Genomic DNA, 22,978 nt, shown 5'->3' with positions numbered 1-22,978 from the left:
TGCAGTGAGACCTGGAGACTGACCTCCTGTGTTGTGGGTGGGTATAGTGGACAGTCACAACACCCAATTGGTAGGCCCCTCGTTGCTGGGTTGAATCTGGCCAATGGGGTGCAGTCTAAACGGATCGAGAGACCTATATATACCCATGCCCGTGACCCAGAGCTTCCTCTTTCGGCTCGTGCATTCAGAACACCCGGCCACCTCTCCCTATATTTAGGGCATCTTGCGATTGACCTTGCTATGCCATTGTGTGTCGTCTGTCATTGGGACAGGGGCATGGCAGGAATTTCCCCCACTTGGCTAATGGGCTGTTGCCATTTGGGTTTTGCCTGCTGCGTAGCAAATCGTCACAACTTGTAAGGTTGCGGATAGGCACTGGTTCAGGTGATAGGGGTGGGAGAACGGTCTCGCCATCCCTATGTGAAGGGTATTCCGTTAAAGGAATCCAGGGACTCAATTTGGTTTGGTCTACCCCCAAGAGGGGGTTGTGCCCGTGCCTGAGTCCAGGGGAGCATCTGGGGAGTGGACATAGTCTGTTCCCGGGCTTTCCGCCTACCTCAGGTGTTCACCCTTGGTAGACCTATGGTAGAGCTCTGGGTCAGCGCTTCCTGCAAGGGTGCAGGGAGCTAGTAGAACCAGAGCCTATGCAATCACTCACTTTTTATGTAATTAATAAAGTTGTGGCCTAAATTCTGCCAAAAACTAAAACTAAAATTTGAGTCAAATATGTGTTTATTTAGGGGGGAGGTCTCTGGGTCTGAACACGCAAACTACACTTGCCAGCTGAATCAATGGTAGGTACAGCAGACTGGGACAGCTGACACTTATCTGTAAGAGTAACATAGACTCTACTGTGAGAACAAAGCACCTACAGCAGGCCTGAAATGTAGTGCAATAGCCAATCTGGTTTTTGAGAATTCATTTGGCAACTGTAAGAACACAAGGAAGATAGCTGCACTCTTAATAAGATCAAGACTTAAAGTGCCCTAGAGAAAGCAGCATTTATTGCATGCTATTGATATGCCCTTAGCTGGTAGAAAAACAAAAACAATCAGTTATTTTGGGGGAAGCAGGGAGATGTATGTATAGTTATGTGCTTTTTAAAAATTTACCTTTAATCCTTTGGCACCAATGACTTTTACACCCATAAGACCCTGCAAACAAAACCAAAATGTCTTTAACAAATGTTTTGAAAGCCCCAATTAATGACGGAAATGGAAAATGGTAGTAGGGGCAATTCAGTGTTGATACTGCAATTCTGAAAATACCTTTGGCCCTGGAAGTCCTGGTCTTCCTAGTGCTCCCTAAAAGTACAGATAAACACATTACACATTTTGCCTGAAATGCTTTATGGAAGAAACATCATCCACCTTGCCTTTAAAAAAACCAACAGGGACAAAATAAGTAAAGAGGTGCTTAAATGATAATACTTACTTGTAACATGCTATAAATATGAACAAATTCAGAAAAGGTGATTTTCATTTTCAAAATTGCACCAAAGCAGATTTCTGCAGAGTCTTGGATAATCAAGCACAATGAAAATATCAAAGGTTATGTATTCAAGGCTAGTTCCCAGGGCTACCTAGTAATGCCAGAATGTTTTGCATGCCACTGAGCTAATGTGCACAATTTTCTGTTCTCCAGCATCAGAACGTTGCAACTTACATCTTATGTGCCCTTTGAATAATACCAATTTTTAATCAACATGGAAATTCAGATTTTCTACTTACCGGAAAGCCTGGAGGGCCCTCTGGCCCTATCAGCCCTGGTAATCCTCGAGGTCCTGGATCACCCTTTACATCAACAAGAAATAAAAATAATGCTTCCGTTATTGGTTTTGTTTGTTTGTTTTTAGGCTTCTCTCACTCCCTTAGGCTGCAGCCCAAGCCCTGCCCAAGGAACTTCAGATTTTCAGCCTTGCAGGTCACACTGACCAAAGTGGAAGAAACAGGACAAACAGCCCACTCCTACTCATAAGTCCTATTGAGTTATTCCCATTCTGCTTCTGAATAAACATGCATAGGATTCCACTGTTAAATATTTTGACTGTCACCTCTATGGTCTGCTACATTCCTGTCCATAAAAGCCTGTCTAATTTTAGTCACTAATGGAGGAAACTGGGCAGTTTTCAAACTTCCACATTTAATCGCTTAATTTAACACATATGTTAACAGAAATGGGTAGACAAGCATAGGAATGCCCCCCTCCCCGCAGAAAAAAATATAAAAAGTCCAAGGAATTCTTCTCTAGGGACTTTATAAAAGGAGAAAAAAATAAACTTCACAATTGGTCCTGGGGCAGAGTCTTGCTTCATAACTTGTATTATTATACTGCCCTATCTCAAACTACAGATTCGTGTATTTGCAATCCCACTAAACTGAATATATTTATGCACATCTGAAAGACTTTTCACAGAACCATAATATGATAGGATGATAGTCAACATGCTGTGATTGGAATTCTGCACATGCAATAGGACTTCCTCTTCTTCTACTTCCCTCTGCAGCTGCCCAGGCTCCCCCACATTTGATCTGGAGTGTCCCACAACCCTTGGGAGCATATTTTCAGGGTGTGGGAGGAGCTGCAGTAGAAAGGAGAGGAAGGGGAACACCCACTGCAAGAATGGAAGTCCATTCTACTGGTGGATGGACCCTGTTGGGTGTCACACACAGACTTTTAGGGTCATCTATTTATTGTTCAAAATAGAATGTTTTCAGGCTTACCTGAAATCCAGGTATTCCTGGCAATCCAGGATCACCCTGGGAACTATAACCCTGGTCATACCTACTTGCGGAACATCCCTTGGAGAATTAGAGAGAGGTACAATGAGTTAGTCCATTTTATTTAATGTTATTCTCCCCGCCCCTGCCCCGCCCCCTTTTTTTGACAAGTGGAACAATAGACCAGCCTGTCAGGGTTGAAGAGAGTGGGCTGCCAGAAAGCATCAAAATAAATGCAGTAAACGGAATATATTTTGATATGATGTTTTAATAACGGCAAGAAGATTCAAGAAAACACCTTGAAGTAAAAAACTGGGGATGAGAGGATTTGCCCCATTTCTCTTTTTATTTCCGAGACTTTATTATAAAGTTAAAATAAAAATCTAGTAAGAAATTTGACATTTCAAATGACAAACAAACACTAGGGTTCACAGCCATCACCTCACAAAGTAAGGTACATTCTCAAGAGACTACGCAATGAATTAGATGTTGTAACAAAAACCGATCTGGTACAGGGAGAATACAACTCAAATGTTATCAATACCAAACAAAGCCCCATTTCATTGGGACTTCCCATCCCCATGATTAACCTGTCATATAACTAACAGATTACTGCCAAATAGAGGCAGAATCCATAGGTTTAGCTGAACCCCAAGATACACATTAATTCATGGGTCAATTTCTCAGAATGAGAATAAACATTATTTTTGGAACCAGATATTTAAAGAAAAACCTGAGGATGCCTTGTAGCTCTGTGATACAGTCAAATGAACAACTACTAATAGAAAAATTATAAGTACACATTGTCTGCATTCAACACGTCAAAAACTTTCTTCCATTTTTTTTCATTGATCCTCTGGCTCCCAAAACAATGGAATTCTGATTTAACCCGGATCATTCCTATAATTAATTATAGACTTGGAGCTTGCATTGTTGCTGCAATTTTAAGTTCCTTCAGCTAGCTTTACAAACTTTCTCCCCATCTGCTTTACTGATGTGCATTTATAAAACTCTTGGAAAAAAGCAATATTGATGTGATCATATGAATGACTGCACAAAATTCTTCCTATCTTCTGCTTTACTGATGAGCACATGCACTCCTGCACATTGGTAAAATACCCCACATAAGCAATATCGCTACAATTATATCAAGTTTTTTTTTTTATCATATCAAGCTGAATTTTCTCAAGTGTTTATATCAATGCACATAAAAACCCGCAAACATTGGCAAAACACTGCATATAACTACTGCTACAATTATATAAAAATTGATAAAACATTGCAAAAAATGTACACAGTGACAAAATAGAGCTAGGAAGACATGAATGAACGAAAGGAAGTGGAAGTTCTAAATTAACTGCACATTGCTCTGTACAAATTTTGGAAGAGTTCCTAATGCTTCAGTTCTGCTTTAGAAAAAAGACAAGTAATTCAGAACTGAAATATTCCTATAGTGAACAAATGAGCAGAACTGCATTTCCTGTGTCATAGAACTATTTTTATTCTGACTTGCTTTTTACAAGTTAACTTACTTTTTCTCCTTTGATTCCTTTAGGACCCTAGGTAGAGGAAAGGGAGAGATAGACACACATCACATTATAAATGCTTCAGATCTCATATTAGAAACTTATGCAGGTAAATTCTGCAATGGAACCATACAAATCAAGTAATGTATGTCAAATATAGGTGGAAATAGCAGGATCACAGAAAAAGGAAAGATACGAGCCAAACTTGCCGATTTTACTATTGGAAATTATCAAACATAATAAACTTTTGATATTTTCCTAAACTATGTTTTTTAATAGAGTGTTTTCTCTTATTGTCACTTGAATATAGAATGAAACAGTACTGAAACACTGAAATATTGAAATCAAAAGAACCTGCAAATTGGGCTGTTTACAATTTGGAAACTGATGCCCAAACTAAGTTAAGAATGATAACAGGAGATACCTAAAAGTATCTGATTGGTTTGTTGTGTAGCAATAATGACTTTCCAGATGACCATCAGAGTAGAACAGCAGGATATCATGTGGCTTTTATCAGTGGCCCAAGCTTGGGACACAAGTACTTGCTGTGTGAGTTTGTCTTTTACTACAAGCTTCTATTTGATAGTTTGCAAAACATTTCCCAGCCTCTCTCCTCAGGATTTTCCCAGTCAGTTAGTATGTGGTGCTTTGAACCCCTGGAATGAGAACGCTCTACATAAGGCACATTTGACTATCATAAACTGAAACTTACTGGTAATCCTGGGAGCCCTCCTTGCCCTGGGAATCCTGGGAATCCCTGCTCGCCCTGGAAAATAGAGAGACAGTGAGCGAGAAGCCGAGGAAGGAGAAAGCATGGCTCCCAAGAAATGTTCTCTCTAACTACACATGCACACACCTCCCCCAGGCTCCTTATCCTAGGGATAAAGTGTCACAGTGTGATGCTTTACCAACTCTTCCTCTTACAGGTGGTCCACTTTTGGTTCTTGCTTCGTTCTTACCTTTGTCCCATTGCAGCCTGGTAAACCTGGACGTCCTGGAGCACCTGCATTTCCTGCTTCGCCCTAAAAGTAGTTAGAACATTGCCAAGGTAGCTATTAGTGCAAACGTAGTAGCCTTTTGAGGGACGCAGGTGGCGCTGTGGGTTAAAGCCTCAGCGCCTAGGACTTGCCGGTCGAAAGGTCGGCGGTTCGAATCCCTGCGGCGGGGTGCGCTCCCGCTGCTCGGTCCCAGCGCCTGCCAACCTAGCAGTTCGAAAGCACCTCCGGGTGCAAGTAGATAAATAGGGACCGCTTACCAGCGGGAAGGTAAACGGCGTTTCCGTGTGCGGCTCTGGCTCGCCAGAGCAGCGATGTCACGCTGGCCACGTGACCCGGAAGTGTCTCCGGACAGCGCTGGCCCCCGGCCTCTTGAGTGAGATGGGCGCACAACCCCAGAGTCTGTCAAGACTGGCCCGTACGGGCAGGGGTACCTTTACCCTTACCTAGTAGCCTTTTGACTGTATGGGCGGCTGGTTTATTAAAACTGAATACCATTGTGCCTCAGTAATAGCGCACTTATACTAATAAACCTTTAAGATGATTATTGCCTCCATTATCTTAAAGGTTTATTAGCATCAGTAATGTTAATATACTTGAAGCTGCTCGATTAAGTTTTGTTGTACTTACAGGAAGGCCTGGGGGACCTGAATAACCAGGGACTCCTGGCAAACCCTGATGATGAGAAGAAACACAGAAAGAAATCAGTCAGTAGGCTGTTTTTTTAATGAAACAAGCCTATTATTATCTAAAGTTGTGGAGTTGTCATTGTTCAAGGGTCCAAAAGAACGGACTGTGCTAAGGCTAGGATAAGTACCATTACACAAGTAAGCCTTAATTTACCTAGCAGACCCAAACAATCCCAGGACAGCAAATGTATTGATCACTCCTTGTGCTTAGTTTCCATGAACTTGCTTAACAAATGGCATTCATGACATTGTTTGTGCCATATTATTATTTGCATCACTGGAATGCTGTAGGATCCGTCATTGAGCCGAGCATGAGGAAATTCATTTGCGCGTCAAGGTCCCCAAGACACCCCCCCAAAGAAAAACACAATTGACACTTAATTTTTGTTTAAGGTTTTTGGCATAATTTTGGCCACAACTTTATTCAAATTACAGCAATGTGAGTGGTTGCTTAGGCATTGGTAGCACTAACTGACCCCACATGGGGACAGCTCTGACATTCGCACCCCCTGCGAAGTCAGCAAGGGTAAGTCACCTGGGGAGAGAGACGGGACTGGGAACCATGCCTCACCTCTCCCCAGAATGCTCCCAGGGGCTTGCGTGGCCCTAGCCCCTTGCCAGGGGGTTTCGGACAAAAGCATGGGGAGTCCCTGGGTTCCTTTAACGGAAAACCCTTGAAGCAGCAGAAGCAGCATTTTGGAGGGGCAGGCACAGCCGAATCCATACCCCTCCACCAACCAATTCCAAGACCAATGCCTAACCGCAAACCTTACAAGTTGTGACGATTTGCTACGCAGTAGGCAAAAACCAAGTGACACACACTAATCAGCCAAATGGACAAAATTCCTACCGGGCCCCTGCCCCAAAGCAGACAACCCCATGACAGGCATAGCAAGGTCAAGCAAACAGCCTAAAATTAGGGAAGGGAGGGTGGGTGATCCTAAGTAAGCAGTGAAACGAGGAAGTTCTTCGCTGCAAGCATTGTATTTAACAAATAGGGCTGTCAATCAGCAAATGGCAACATCTAGATTTCCCCAGTAACAGGCCGCCCCTGCTTAAAGGATGGCCAAACCATTTGCCTAGTAACAGTGAGGTGTCTTGTCAGCCCCGCCTGCAACCTGTGCTCTCGATGAGGGAGAGAACACACTTTGCTGTTTGCCCTGCAGTAGCAGAGGAAATACAGGCACCCCTGCTTGCTTTTCTGGGGGCAAAGTAACTTGGGGGAAAATGGCACAGTGGAAATGTTTATTTATGTATTACATTGATACCCCACCCTCTAAGGAGTTTAAGCTTGCACACATGGTTCTTTCTCTCCCCATGTTATCCTCACAACAGCCCCATGTGACAGCCTAACCACCAACCCAATCCCAGCACCGCTTCCCAAAAAATTGGCAGTCCCCTGCAGCTGCAATTCACTTATCAAAAAGCACATCATAGCACCACTGAGATCATGTCCATCATTTTTAGAAAATTGAGAATTGTTGCTGTTCTGAACACTGCAAGTTAACATATTACTGAACAAAATACGAACCCTTGAACCTTTAGGCCCAGCAAAGCCCGCTGGCCCTGGAAAACCCTAGGAAGCAAAGAAAACAATAGTTAATTATACTGGAATTCCTGTCTTTTTTTAGAAGGTTCAAAGACACAATCTGTTCTTCTGGTGTTTGATATCTGTTATACCCTAGTCTAATGATCAAAAGAATTCAAGTAACAGGCAAAAACCAATCCAACTTTAGTGACTGCTACTTCACACGGCCCACAATGAATATTTTCTTTTAAAGGGGGGGGGGACTTTAGAAAAAATACAGCCATAATAACAACAGCAACAACAGAATTGGAAGCAAAAATATTTTTCTGTAAAAATTCTGTCTAAAAGAATTATTTCTTACCTATCTCTCGGGGCAAATACATAGCAATAAAACATGGACCAGCAATATAACAGAATTTTCATTACATGGGATGTGCTACAGTGGTGCCTCGCAAGACGAAATTAATTCGTTCCGTGAGTTGCTTCGTCTTGCGATTTTTTCATCTTGCGGAGCGCGGATTCCCTGGGTATTAACGGCTTTAAGAAAAAGGAAGCAAACCCGCAAGACGTTTTCATCTTTCGAAGCAAGCCCATAGGGAAAATCGTCTTGCGAAGCAACTCAACAAACGAAAAACCCTTTCGTCTTGTGCATTTTTCGTCTAGCGAGGCATTCGTCTTGCGAGGTACCACTGTAGTTTTCTCTCTTTTTTCTTTTATGTAGAATTTTATTAGAGGTTTTTAACATACAGTATCAAGCAATAAAATCCAAACACTTTTATAGAAAGTTAATAAAAGGCAATATATCAAAAGAAAAGAATAGCATAGAAAAAGAAAATATAAAATACAATATTCAATGTCAGTCAGAGAGAGGGACTAAACTGTAAGCTTGCGGGTGTCATTTACAGTGGTACTTCGGGTTAAGCACTTAATTCGTTCTGGAGGTCTGTTCTTAACCTGAAACTGCTCTTAGCCTGCAACACCAGTTTAGCTAATGGGGCCGCACTGTGGCGGCACAATTTCTGTTCTCATCCTGAAGCAAAGTTCTTAACCCGAGGTACTATTTCTGGGTTAACGGAGTCTGTAACCTGAAGCGTCTGTAACCCGAGGTACCACTGTATTTTTTTGGTATTGTTCTCTATTTCACACTTGCCATCTGCAGACACTGCAGCACCCATAAATATGCATCAGGGATCACAACATACCTTCGGTCCTTGTGGCCCAGGAGGACCCTCTGGACCAGGGAAACCCATCTGACCAGGTGGACCAGGGAAACCAGGAAAGCCCTTTTCACCCTGCAATACACAATCTGTGTAAAGACTTTGCTTGCACCATTGTCATTTCTTCTGCAAATTCATTACAGATCTTCACATAACATTCTGGATTTTTATTTTTTTAAACCATCCAAGCACATGCCTTCCCATCAGTATAGACTCACAGACACTAAGAACATTCGGGCATCAACATCCCACTTTATGTTTGATGTTGCACTTGAGAACTAAGCTGAGGAAGCTGGGAAAGCACCGATCCATAAGAATTTCTCAAACAGCAGAAGCGTTACATTTATATATTGTACTTAAATGTTTTTAAACTTTTTTCTGCAAGGTGTAATGATGATTGAAATTGAATTTTGAAATTGAATTGAAAATGAAATACTTTATTGTCACTTGTACAACTTGTATACAGTGGGATTACACAACCCCCCCCCCCCCACTCAGCTCTCTTAGTCTTAATTCCCCTCGTTTACTGACGCACACCAAACCCAAAAGTCAGTTGCCCTGTTGTTATCTTTTCATTCAGCAGCCTAACAGCCCACGGATAGAAGTTGTTTTTTACCCTGTTGGTGTGACTAATCATTCTTCTATATCTTCTGCCTGAGGGCAGAAGATCAAGAAAGTGCCAGCCAGGGTGTGAATCATCCCTGAGAATTTTCCTCACTCTCCTGAGGCAACGTTCTTCCGCTATTTCATCCAGCGGATTCACAGGACAGTCCATAATAACTTGTACTGTTTTCACCACCCTCTGTAGGCACTTCCTATCAGATGATGTCAAACCAGCGCACCACACTGTTATGATAACTAGCATAATAGTATAGGCTACAGTGATGGTATAAACAAAAATTGATTAATTTAATCAGGGTCAATAAAATAATAGGCTGCACTCAATGGTACTGTTCTGCTTGCCCAGCAGACCTCCACTTATGCAATGGAGCTTCCCCTTCCTCTCCTTTGCAGCTGCTCCCACCCGCCATGCACCCTCAACATTAATTTTGGAGGTGCATGGAGAGAGGAAAGGATTGGAAAGTTGTGTGTCATGAACAGAACACAATTCATGCAGCATCAGATGCTACCCAATATCTTTATCTATAAAAACGTAAGAAGAACCTGCTAATAGTCTAGTCGTCTGCTAGTAGTCAATTTCTAGTCAATGGTTTAGTAGACCAGCTGGTAGTCCATTTCATCCAGCATCTTGTGCTCGCAGTGGCCAACAAGATGCTGGTGGGAAGCTTGCAAGCAGGACCTGAGTGCAACAGCACTCTCTCTTGTTTCCAGAACTGGTATTCAGAGGTATGCTTCCTCCATGAATTTGTCTAACCGCCTTTTAAAGCCATCCAAGTTGGGGGCCATCACTGCCCCTTTGGAGAGAGAATTCCAGAGTTTAACTACACACTGCGCAGTGGCGTAGCGTGGGTTGTCAGCACCCAGGGCAAGGCAAGTAATTTGCGCCCCCTAACCCGTGGATTTGTGCCCCCTAACCCATGGATTTGCGCCCCCTAACCCTAACCCCCAGATGTTGCGCCCGGTGCGGCCAGCCCCCCCTGCACCCCCCCACGCTACACCACTGACACTGCGCGAAGAATAATTTTCTTGCTCCTGGTCAATCGCTGCCAGTTCAGACCCCATGACTGAATATGTAACATTATGATTTATTTTTTTTGCCCCCCAATGCACATTCCTTTACATTTGTTTACACTGAATTGCGCTTGACATTTTAATGCCCATTCACTCAGCTTGGAAAGATCATTTTGAAGCTATCTGCAATCCCTTTTTTAAACCACCATCAGTATCATCAGAAAACTTGTCTACCTCACTGCTAACCCCTATCTCTAGTTGTTTATGAACAAGTTAAAAAGCAAAATGAAACACTAAGTGAATATTGCTTAGTCCTACTATTGGTCTAACTAAGCCCCTAATCTTGTTAGCCCATAAATATAGTTGCCAGTTCATTTTTATTTTCTCTCATATCATGCTATTCTAACATGTGCCGCTGGAGGGGGCACACTACTGTTTTGTGCACACATAATTTTTTCAGCTTTCTTTATGCTTATAAGTGAGCTGATTTGTCAGGAATACTACAGATCTGAATGCACAAATCAGAGTTTCGAACTCTTTCTGCAATACATTTCTGAAATGATGCCCAAACTGTTACACTGTTTTTAGTACAAGGTACAGCATATAATCTCAAAATGTTCTATCACATCCTAGTTATTGAAATATCAAAATATTGCTGCTGCCACCACCAGTTAATTTAGTTCGCCATGGGGATAATAACACTGCCTTACCTTACAGGTTTGCTCCAAGGATTACAATCATATAATGTATGAGAAGCACTTGAACTCTCAAAAGTATTATGCAAATATTATTATGTACTTTTTTTAAAAAAAGTAAATATGCAACCTCTTACCTTACTGCCTTTGATCGCATCACAAGAACAGTGGCTTTTACCATTGCAGACACAATTCTGAAAAAATGTAATAGGATCTTTACAATAAATCCACAGTTTATGGGTTCATTCTTTTCTTTTTTGAAATTGCAATGCATTATCTTTAAATGAAAAACCTGGTCTGTTTTTACTTTCCCCACACATCTTCGTGTAAGAGTATTCTGATGTGTAAGGGTAAATGGCTGGGTGCATAAATAAGTATTTAGCAAGCGTCAAAAACTCAGTTTATGTATGCCTTATTTCATAGGGGAAGTGGTTGCAAAAGCTCTGCACCTCAACAGATGGGGTTCTCCTCCAGGTTGTTATAAGATGAATCTCAGCAAGCTACCAAGAAAGACTTATCTGAAGATCTCAGCAAACAGGCAAGTCTACATGGGAGAAGCCATTCCTTCAGATAGTGTAGTTTCACATTGTTCAGAGCATTAGAAGCCAGCAAAAGAACTTCAAACTTAGCTCAGTAGCAAATTGGCAGTCAGTGCAGTCCTTTTATAAGTGATGTCGCACAGCTCCACTCAGTAACCTAAACACTGCAGCTTCTGAATCAGCTTAAAGGGCACCCCCACGTGGAATTACAAATCTACCACTGAAGTTACAAATACATGGATCACTGTGGAAAAGCTATTCCTGTCCAGGAATGGCTGGTAAAGAGCATTCCTGGTCACCAGTCATTTGGGTCTCTAGTGACAATGATGGATCAAGGAGCACCCCCAGGCGACGTACTTGCTCCTTCAGAAACGGGCAAATCGCCCAGTTCCCAGGCATGAGAACCATCCATTCACGAGGCCTCCTATCTTGTCAGGGTTCAACTTCAGCATATTGGCCCTCATCTAGCCCACCATGCATCAAAGCATGATGCATCTGTGTTGTGTTGTGCTGTCAAATGCATCCTTGCATATAAAATGCAGGTTCTTTAAAATGCAAGTTGCATTGTGTGTGTGTGTTTGTGTGTGTGTGTGTGTGTGTGTGTGTGTGCATGCACGTACAAGTGAATTACCAGTAAGAGGATTAGGGCAGGCATGAAAAGGGAAATTTAGCCCTTATCACTCATTCTGTGATCCCAAGAAAAATCCCTCCTGGTTTTGAGGGAAATCTCCCAATAGTAGATTTCCCCCCCACTAGTTTCAGAAGAAGAATCCTGTTAATTATCAGTCCCCCCCCCTCCAACTGCATTTTTTAAAAATCTGCATCTCAGATGCAAATAAACATTTAGTATACTTGGGACACCAATCTGTGAAAGAGACCACATGTTTCTAAACATACCAATTTGACCCAGGTGCCTGGGCAGATTGCATAAAATAACAGCGGGGGGGGGGGGGGAATCAAAACTCAAAATCAAAGCTGATTACTTCTATTGCAGACATGACCATTATTATCTTCAGTCTTTCACATTAATTTATTCAGTTACATGATGACCACAAATCAGAACAGAATATCGAGCGGTAATAAGAATGAATGAAAAACTATTTATATTTCATCTGTGCTGGTGAAATCTTGTCACAAAAAGTGCGTGCATCAGCTTTGGGAAAGAGAGAGGAGACAGAAAGGGCAGCATGAGGCAGCAAGAGCAACAGACAGCCAAAGGCAATGTATGTCTATGCACACTCACAAAAACGAAAGAGAAGAGAAAGAAAGATGTGCAATGCATGCAATACAGGAGAGAAAGTGATGGAGAGAAAGAAGTGCAATAGCAAAAGCAGGCTTTGTGGGGGAGAGGGGGAGAAAGGAAGGGAAAGGAAGAGATTCTTCCACAGTCGACTGATTAGGCAATGGGGGCGGCAGGGAAGGTTGGAATTTATCAGCCAAAAATTTGCCTTCATAAGGCCTCTGCTCTTATGAACCATACTGGATTGCTGGAACATAGCTTGGGATTTTCATTGGACACACTTTGGGTGGCTTGCAACATTCCTTCCTTTCATCTAATAGTTACTTCACACGGCAAACATTGTGCCTTCTGGATTGGAAATACTGTACAATTATGCGATGAATCTATGTAAAATAGAGAAAACCCAGGTCAAATCTGCACCACACATTTAAAGCACTCCCAGAGCTAAAATTCCCAGTACCCTGAACAAAACTACAGTTCACAGATTATTTTTTTCAGGGGAGGGGGAGCCATTTTCTTTAAATGCAAACTGAATGTGCTTTATGGTGTGAACGTGACCTCAGAGAATATGAGGTGGGTTTTCCCCAGTGATGTGTTCCTATCCAATGACTGACCCAGAAGTCACTTGATGCCTGCATATGACTTGAAAACAGTGCTTGATATCTGAAGTATTTTTTTATCCAGACTTGAATTCCTAACAGAAAGGTAATCAATGTGGTGTCTCCTTGATATTTGGGACTACCAACTTCCATCAACCACAGCCAGCATGGTCAATTGACAGGGAGCATGGGAGTTGTATTCCACAACAGCTGAAGTGAATCCCGTTGGCTACTCTATGCTAGACTTTTGATGGCATGTTCTCCATTTTACTCACAACATCCAAAAAAAATTAACCTCCTGGTACCAATGTTTAGAATACTGATACATGTACATTTAATTTATGTTGCACAATCAGAATAGTTTGTTCTGTGACTAGTGATTAAGGAGTTTTGAGTATATTATAAAGTATTATGCTAATACTACTCTGCATTATGCTAATGCATTATGCTAAAGCTATGGTTTTCCCAGTAGTGATGTATGGAAGTGAGAGCTGGACCATAAAGAAGGCTGATCGCCGAAGAATTGATGCTTTTGAATTATGGTGTTGGAGGAGACTCTTGAGAGTCCCATGGACTGCAAGAAGATCAAACCTATCCATTCTTAAGGAAATCAGCCCTGAGTGCTCACTGCAAGGAGAGATCATGAAGCTGAGGCTCCAATACTTTTGGCCACCTCATGAGAAGAGAAGACTCCCTGGAAAAGACCCTAATGTTGGGAAAGATGGAGGGCACAAGGAGAAGGGGACGACAGAGGACGAGATGATTGGACAGTGTTCTTGAAGCTACCAGCATGAGTTTGACCAAACTGCAGGAGGCAGTGGAAGATAGGAGTGCCTGGCGTGCTCTCGTCCATTGGGTCACCAAGAGTCGGACACGACTAAACAACAACAACAGCAACAACAATGCTACTACTGTTAAATGGTTATATATATATATAATTGACTGATGTCCAGAAAAAAGTCAATGTGTCTCATATTTTTCAGACACATTGAGATATGTTTTGTGGATATGCATGCTCTGATTCTGCACTAAAGCATTATATTAAGTGCACCATGATCACAAATGTTTATTCAAACTTGATAGCTCTGGATTACGGTATTTTTTCTCACACTTCTCTGCATAGTCCAACCTTTGATAAAGCGTGTTCTCCAATAAATGAGAGCACGTGTTGCGGTGTGGACCGCCAGGCCAGGCCTCTTGTTGCCAGGCAGGTTAATAGTTGTTGCCTGGCACTATGATTGGGTAACCGGGTTGCTGGGGCAAATTGTATGTTGCAAATTGGGTGGGTGGGACCATAGTCTTTAAATATTGGTGCACTCTGGTTTCTCTTTCTCTTTGCAGAGTGCATTGGATCACCCGCCTGCCCACCCTCTTTTCCGGTTGACCTTGCTTTGCCTGTCATGGGGTCGTCTGCCTTGGTGCAGGGGCCTAGTAGGAATTTTGCCATTTGGTGATTGGCTGTGCCATTTGGTTTTTGCCTACTACTCAGCAATTCGTCACAACTTGTAAGGTTGCGGTTAGGCATTGGTTATAATATGCTGGTGGTGAAGGGGTCAGGATAGGCTGTGCCTGCCCCTCCAATTGCGCTGAAGGGAATTCCGTTAAAGGAATCCTGGGGCTTGCCACGATTTCGTCCAATCCCTGTCATGGGACCAGGGCCACCCAATCCCTGTCATGGGAATCCCTGTCATGGGAATCCCTGTCATGGGACCAGGGCCGGCAAGCTTTCGGGGAGCTGCTGGGGTGAGCGGCGTGGGTCCGACGCTTAGCTCAAATGACCCCCAGTTTGACTTTCTCTTCTACTGGCTACCGATCGGACCTCGGGATGTCAGTTCTGTCCCAGGTGGGGGGACAGATAGTCATAACCAATGTCTAAACAACCACTCACTGATTTTGTATTTTAATAAAGTTGTGGCCAAAATAGTGCCCAAAAACCAAAACTAAAATTACGTGTTATGTGTGAAGTTATTTGAGGGGTGGCCTGGGGACCTACACACGCAACTACACATTTGACCCAAAAACTCTGAGTTGCATAGATTATACCAAGAATTAGCCAGCATGCCTTTTGAGTTTTATGAAACTGGAACTTCAAAATACAGGATAATAGTTGGTAGAGGTTGCTGGGAAACTCATATGTTTGGACATGGGGAGAAAACACCAACAAAAATAAAGAAAAAACCAGCCATCACAACCATTTCTTGAGGATGGTGGTATTTTGAATGCAGTACAGTCTACTCTTGGGGGTGGGGGAATAGTTTCAACTTTGTGGTATTCTGCTATCATGCCACCAGACATGACACCTTCATTTCTTCCATATTTTGAATAATTTAAACAGTGCTGCTCATTCAGAGATTAAACTGTACAATACCAAGAATGTTCCCATGAATAATCTCTCTCTCTATCAATTTGCTGTGTACACAGAACAGCAATACAAAATTTGCATGATAAGCCTTGGCAGCAACCAATATAAGGATGGCATTTGACTAAGAAGGATTTCCACTTGTGTAACATAACATCTCCCCCCCCACCTTTCTCTGAATGCTCCCCAAATCTCCTCCATAGTGAGTTTGTCCTGATCCTCCTCTCCAAGAATGGCAAGTGTGCTTTCTTGCATGTAAAGAAGCAAAGTCTTATTTCAGCAAACAGATAGTGTAAACTCAGCAACAAGAGCAGGAATTAGTCCAGACACCTTTAAGAGCCAGAGATGCAGCAAATATCAAACCAATTTAGGAGAGGAGCTTTAATGTTCCCTAAATGCAATTCAGGGACAAAGCCATGGTTAAGGATTTCAGGATTAGGAGCAGTGAGCTGAGACTGCACAGGAGTGTAAAGTTATTTAAACTGCCAGCCCTGCCTACCCACCACACTTTTAAATAGAGACATGCCTGTCCCAGCAATAACTCTTAGCCTTGAGTTGGGTGCTCCTTCTTGAGTGCTGGATCTGCTCCTGCCTCGTGATGTCCTTCAACTGCCTTGGAGACAACACCAAAGAATTGCCGTGAAAATCCCTGAAACGAGAAGTACTTGACTATAGAGTTAGATTAAATAACAAAAATCGAAAAGTTCAAGGAAAAATTAACCTAGAATTCAACAAAGACTTAACGAGATGCCGGCTACAAAACTCATTTCACTGAACTACGGTAATCAGTTTCCCCAGAAGGAAATAAAGAAATTCTAAACCTTAAATGATTTTAAGTGATATCAAACAAACTCAAGCGCAGGGCTGAAACGCTTCCCTGAGTTTACAAAAAAAGGTATGAAAACCTCAATGACAAGTTTTAAACATAGCCTTATTTAAGAGAACATTATAAGATACCAAACAAACTCAAGAGCAGGGCTGAAATGCTTCCCTGAGTTTACAAAAAAGATATGAAAACCTCAATGCTTTTGAGTTTGCTTGAAATCATTTAAAATCATTTAAGGTTTATAATGTTCTCTTAAATAGGACTATGTTTAAAACTTTTTCATTGAGGTTTTCATACCTTTTTTTGTAAACTCAGGGAAGCGTTTCAGCACCGCACTTGAGTTTGTTTGATATCACTTAAAATAATTTAAATGAGTGAAATGAGTTTTGCAGCCGGCATCTCGTTAATTCTTTGTTTAATTCTAGGTTAATTTTTCCTTAAACTTTTTGATTTAACTCTATAGTTGATTACTTCTCGTTTCAGGGATTTTCATGGCAATTCTTTTGTTTTGTGTAATTTCTTGGTTCCATGACTGTCTTTTTTTTCATTGGAGACAACGCCAGGCTTTCCTCCTTCCCTGACAATTCAGTCTATGCAGAGAAATGGCCTCCCCCAGCATTGCATGGCCCCGCCTGTCCTGTCCTTCCCCATCCAATGAAAAATTTGAACTCACAATTCATTCTCCCAGAGGCTTTAATTTTCAGATTAGATTAGTACATAAAGCATGTTACAGGTTACAATACATGGCTAAGCATAAGCAGATGCAGGTGGTATTGTGGTCTAAACCACTGAACCTACGGCTTGCCGATCAGAAGGTTGGTGGTTTGAATCCCAGCGACAGGGTGAGCTCCCGTTGCTTGGTCCCAGCTCCTGCCAACCTAGCAGTTCAAAAGCACATCAACGTGGAAGTGGATAAATAGGTAACGCTCCAGCAGGAAGGTAAATGGCGTTTCCGTGCGCTGCTCTGGTTCGCCGGCTTAGTCATGCTGGCCACATGACCCAGAAAAACTGTCTGTGAGGCGAACGTGATAACCGCTACACTACGGAAACTGACAGAGGATATTGCTATAACCAAGGGTACAAGACAAGGGTGTCCCTTATCACCATTGTTATTCATATCGGTCCTGGAAGTCTTGTTGAGAGCGTTAAGAAGTAATGATTTCATAAAAGGTGTGACAGTTGGTTGCAAGGAATATAAGGTAAAAGCCTTTGCTGATGATTTGGTTATAACAATAGAAGACCCTATTAAAAGTATTAGCGAAGTGTTAGAAGAGATAGAGCAATTTGGACAAGTTGCCGGATTCAAATTAAATAAGAGTAAAACGAAAATAGTGGTTAAAAATATGTACCAAGAGATAATAGAAAGAATTCAGCAACAAACAGATATGGAAGTGGTTAAGAAAGTTAAATATCTTGGGATTATATTAACTCCCAAGTGTATTGATCTTTTTCAAAATAATTACGTACCAATTTGGAATAAAATTAGGAAGGACCTGGAAGTGTGGGAAAGAATGAAATTGTCATTTTGGGGAAGAATTGCAATGGTAAAAATGAATGTGCTACCAGAAATGTTGTTTTTATTTCAATCAATACCAATAATTAAAGGTGTTACGATATTTAAAGAATGGCAAAGAGCATTATCAAGATATGTCTGGCAGGGCAAGAAGCCTAGAATAAAATATAAGATTTTAACAGATGCAAAAGGTAGAGGAGGCTTTGCCCTGCCAGACCTAAAGTTATATTTTGAGGCTGCATGTCTTTGCTGGGTGAAATAATGGATAAAGTTGGAAAATTCAGAACTTTTGAATCTAGAAGGATATGATAATAGATTTGGTTGGCACGCATATTTATGGTATGAGAAAAAAAGAGTGCATAAAGGTTTTGAAAATCACATTTTCCGAGATCCGCTGATGGAAGTATGGAATAGGTACAAAAATTTATTAGAGTTTAAAACTCCATATTGGCTGTTGCCATTGGAGGTAATGAGTGTTAAGAAGATCAATATGATGGGGAGCTGGATTACATATGAGAATTTAATCATAAAAGAAGGAAATAAATGGAAATTGAAGCCATATGATGAAGTTAAAGAGTATGTGTTTGATTGGTTACACTACTTCCAACTGAATGCGATGTTTAAAAAAGAGATGCTGGAAAGAGGTTTTCAAGATGAAAAATCTAGATTTCAAAAAGAAATTGTGAATAATGATGTTAAAATTTTATCAAAAATGTATAAATTACTACTTGAGTGACATACTAAGGATGAAGAGGTTAAAGCTGCAATGATTCAGTGGGCCAAAGACTTTGGTTATAATATTCAATTTGATGATTGGATAAGATTGTGGAAAGAAGGAATGAAATTTACTGCATGTACTACAATAAAAGAAAATGTTATGAAAATGTTATATAGATGGTATGTTACACCAGTAAAACTTGGAAAGATGTATAAAATGAGTAATAAATGTTGGAAATGTCAGGAGAAAGAAAGGACATTCTATCATATGTGGTGGGAATGTAAAAAAATGAAAGGTTTCTGGGAAATGATTTATAATGAATTGAAAAAAAATGTTGAAATATACCTTTGTTAAAAAACCAGAAACTTTTCTGTTAGGAATACTAGAAAATGACATAAAAAAGAAGGATGTGAAGTTGTTTTTATATGCAGTAATAGCGGCAAGAATTTTGGTGGCACAAAAATAATCCCAATGAAAAAAGAATGGAGAATGAAGTTGATGGAATATGCAGAATTAGACAAGCTAACGGGCAGAATTCGGAACCGGCAAGACCAGAGATTTACCGAGGCCTGGGATAAATTTACAGAGTATATTAAGAATATATGTGAAGGTCAATTAACGTTTGTGGGTTTTCAAGAAGCTGTGGGATAATAATGGAAGGAAATATTGTTTTATAATAATTGTTAAGATTAATTTGGTTTAAAAAACAAAACAATATAGATGCAAGAAATGTGAATAATTGTGAAAACATGAAAATTTCCAGATAGACTGAAGGAAGTGTGAAAGTGGAAAGATTAGATTTGGATGTATAATTCAAATGGAATGTTTTTTTTCTTTCTTTATTATTTATTGTTAAATTTGAAAATTTTATAAATAAAAAATTTTAGAAAAAGAAAAAGAAAAACTGTCTGTGGACAAACGTCGGCTCCCTCAGTCAGTAAAGCAAGATGAGCGCCGCAACCCCAGAGTCGTTCGCGACTGGACTTAACTGTCAGGGGTCCTTAACCTTTTTTTAAGCATAAGCTAAGTTATTGATGGAACAAGTGACACACCCACTGAACCTTCCTTTTAAAGAGTGGGGTGGGCACAGCTTTAGCGTTAAAGTAGCTAGGGTCCCAAGACTGGACAAGCAAGCAGAAACTCCTTCGGGTGGGTTGGCCTTATGAGCCATGTTCAGGCTGACACTAGCATCTCTGTGTCTGTGATGAAGGAGATGGAGACAGGGTCAGCTCAGCATCAGACTTAGAGCTAGCCACCTCTCTAGAGGGAGTAGATTCCTGAGTGATAGGAGGCACCAAAGGTGGTTCCTCAGCAGGTGAAGGACTAGGCATCTCCAGAGGGAGGATGGAAGACTTCTCTATTAACCTACTTGGGCCCTTCTCAGGATCTGGCTGTCTGGCCCCCAAGTCACTGGGTCTCTCCTCAGGATCAGAAGCCTCTAGTCCTCTCCATCATTGTCCTTGGGTTGGCCATGACAGCGTTGGGGGAATCCATACAACAGATTTAGGGAGTGTGTGCAAGGGCAGGAGAGGGGAAAATTTCTGTTGTGCAAGCATAAATCCTTGTACTGATGGAATGTGTTGGCTGGGTGCACCTTAAGTTTCAATTGCACAGTTTCTTTGTTACAAAACTAGTGTGGCTAAGATCCGAAGTGGCACCTCTGTTCACATAAGGTGTGACCCCCCTTAACACTATATCTCACACCTTTGCCAAGGGTCCCCCAACACCATATCCAGGGAACGCAGGCAGTGGAAGGGGACAGTGTGAAAGGGAAATAACTATTCAAGCAAGAAAACTTGCACTCCATTTTTTGATGTTTCATTTATTCTGATTCCGACGCAGACCAATGGTACACTTGGGGCTGTATAGTGGAAAGGGAGAAAAATGGAGAGAACAAAAGGTGAGTCAGAGCACTTGATAGCGCTTTCCAAAAAACTATTCCAAAACAGAGGTGGCTTCATTCTTTCAACAGAAAACCAGACCTCCATTGAATGACTTTGTTTACTTTATAAAAGCCTATTATTACTGTCCGTGCCACTCTGCCTGCTTTGCCACTGTGCTGAATTAGAACTGTCAGTGAAAGGGCAAATGTTAGCTGACACAGCACAATGCTAGAAGGAGAGGAGGAAAACAGGGTAATGACAGCGTCTGATTTGTTTTAAATTAAAGAACGAAAGGGTTAGAGTGATGAGATGGGAAAGTGAAATAAGAATTGAATAACTGGGCTTACATTGTAGTTGGACTAACAGTGGTTTAGGATCATTCCATGACCCAAACAAGATGTGCAGTGAAAAGACTCAGGGCACTCCCTAGGAACTTGATGAGCCTTGTTGGGTTTTCAATTTTATAATTTTATTCTAACAAAATGTTGACAATCAACAATTCTAAGGATTCTTAGGAATGAAAAATGCCCAAAAGAGTACTGGTTGAAAATACAGGGCACTCCTGTGATACTTTTTCACTGCTGTGTGTTGTAAGAGTAGCATTACAAAGAGCTTCTCTCTGTGAATGAGTGTAGTGATGATATAGGTACCTCATGATTTTTTTGTTCCTGTCTCTCTTTTTCTGCTCCTTTAGCTGTGACAGCTATGTTGGCTATGTGACACCCTAATGGCAGCCATTTTGTGACTGGCACCAATGGCATTTTCTCAAAATTAAAAATGTGCCCACTGGGTGAGAAACCTGTTCTATGTCAAAATTAAAAAAGGATAATGCTTGCAGGGTGTACTATTATTAACCATGATAGTACATTCTACAACAGGTGTGCATAGATGGGGAGTCTCAAAAAAATAAGCAATTTCATTAAAAACCGTTTCAGTGCCATGCACCACCTTGCTGCCACCTCTATCAAGAGTTCATACAAGAAATCCCCATGTTTAGTCTAAGAACACTGTTTGAAATTTCTTGTGAAAAGATGAAGATACTAGTTTCCAAACTAGGGACCATGAAAATGTAATGCCTCAGGTAATGGAATTGCTGAGGGTCTTAGTAGAAGAAGAAGAAGAAGAGTTTGGATTTGATATCCCACTTTATCACTACCCTAAGGAGTCTCAGAGCGACTCACAATCTCCTTTCCCTTCCTCCCCCACAGCAAAAACTCTGTGAGGTGAGTGAGGCTGAGAGACGTCAGAGAAGTGTGACTGGCCCAAGGTCACCCAGCAGCTGCATGTGGAGGAGTGGGGAATCGAACCCGGTTCACCAGATTATAAGACTACCGCTCTTAACCACTACACCACACTGGCTCTTTATAACTACTTAATGATTTTGCTGCCTGTGGTTTATTAATTGTAGCACGCTGTGCTACATGCCAAAGTCACCGCTATGGACGAGTTGAACAAAACTTATGGACCACCGGTCTGCAAACCACACTTTGGAAACCCCTGTTCTGAAGTATGGATGAGGGTCTGACTCTCTACTTTCCTGGAGCTAATAAAAGTAAATGGAGAAATGCTAAGTGAGATGATCTTAATAAATGTGGAGGAGGTACATACGGAAGAAGGAACTCCCTGGAGTATACATAATCACCAGTGTAGGAACAGCTTGTACAAACAAAACAGCTGCACTATCAAAATTAAAGCAACAGGAAGGCATGTCAGGGCCTGGTCTCCTTTGGATATTTGACACCCCTCCCTGAACATTCAGCATTCATTAAAAAAAGAAGTTTTGAGCCTTCTTATATGTAGAAAGATAAAGAAAAATATCCCAGCAAGCAGTATTTCACATTAAAAGTTAAGCCAAGTAAGTAACTTTAAACAAAGTTACCTGGTTTTATATCCTGCAACAATCTCCACACCTCTCTTAGCATCTCGCCCTCCACACTTTGTGTTGATCACTTTGCTGCAATGGCAAAGTGGTTGCGGAACTCCTGCTTTCTGGTGCAATTTGTGTGGCTGAACTGGGGGTGGTTGCACAAATCCATCACCCTCCCTATTCTGCCACCACCTGAGGCAAAGGTCTCAGCCCTGCAGAGATCTGCATGAATAAAATCACCTTTGTTGTGATGGGATAATGAGCTGCTTGTGCGTAAAACTTGATCCCTCCGGGTTTTGGCTGGTCAGCCAACCTAAGTCTCTAACGGAGCCCCCCAAAGCATGACTCCGTCAGTCGTTGGTAGAATCCGACAGTGGGCGTCTACGGAACTTACTCCAACATAAAAGCTGTTTGACGGACATGCGCCTCCTG

General features: G+C 41.6%; 1 protein-coding gene across 1 annotated transcript in view; it reads right to left on the bottom strand.

Annotated features, from left to right (window-relative positions):
- COL4A3 (collagen type IV alpha 3 chain) overlaps positions 1 to 22,978 on the bottom strand; it is a 75,608-nt gene that overhangs the window by 40,077 nt on the left and 12,553 nt on the right. Inside the window, exons 2-12 of the mRNA XM_083742038.1 lie at positions 11,140 to 11,196; positions 8,661 to 8,750; positions 7,462 to 7,506; positions 5,872 to 5,916; positions 5,206 to 5,268; positions 4,959 to 5,012; positions 4,253 to 4,279; positions 2,724 to 2,801; positions 1,731 to 1,793; positions 1,269 to 1,304; positions 1,113 to 1,154 (exon numbers count right to left, since the gene is read on the bottom strand). Of these exons, the coding sequence (XP_083598164.1) occupies positions 1,113 to 1,154; positions 1,269 to 1,304; positions 1,731 to 1,793; positions 2,724 to 2,801; positions 4,253 to 4,279; positions 4,959 to 5,012; positions 5,206 to 5,268; positions 5,872 to 5,916; positions 7,462 to 7,506; positions 8,661 to 8,750; positions 11,140 to 11,196 (600 nt within the window). The remainder of the gene's footprint in view (positions 1 to 1,112; positions 1,155 to 1,268; positions 1,305 to 1,730; positions 1,794 to 2,723; positions 2,802 to 4,252; positions 4,280 to 4,958; positions 5,013 to 5,205; positions 5,269 to 5,871; positions 5,917 to 7,461; positions 7,507 to 8,660; positions 8,751 to 11,139; positions 11,197 to 22,978) is intronic.

Source organism: Podarcis gaigeae, assembly GCF_964106915.1.
Source record: "Podarcis gaigeae genome assembly, chromosome: 5".
In the NCBI taxonomy this organism is placed as follows: Eukaryota; Metazoa; Chordata; class Lepidosauria; order Squamata; family Lacertidae; genus Podarcis; species Podarcis gaigeae.
This window is presented reverse-complemented; position numbering and strand designations above follow the sequence as displayed.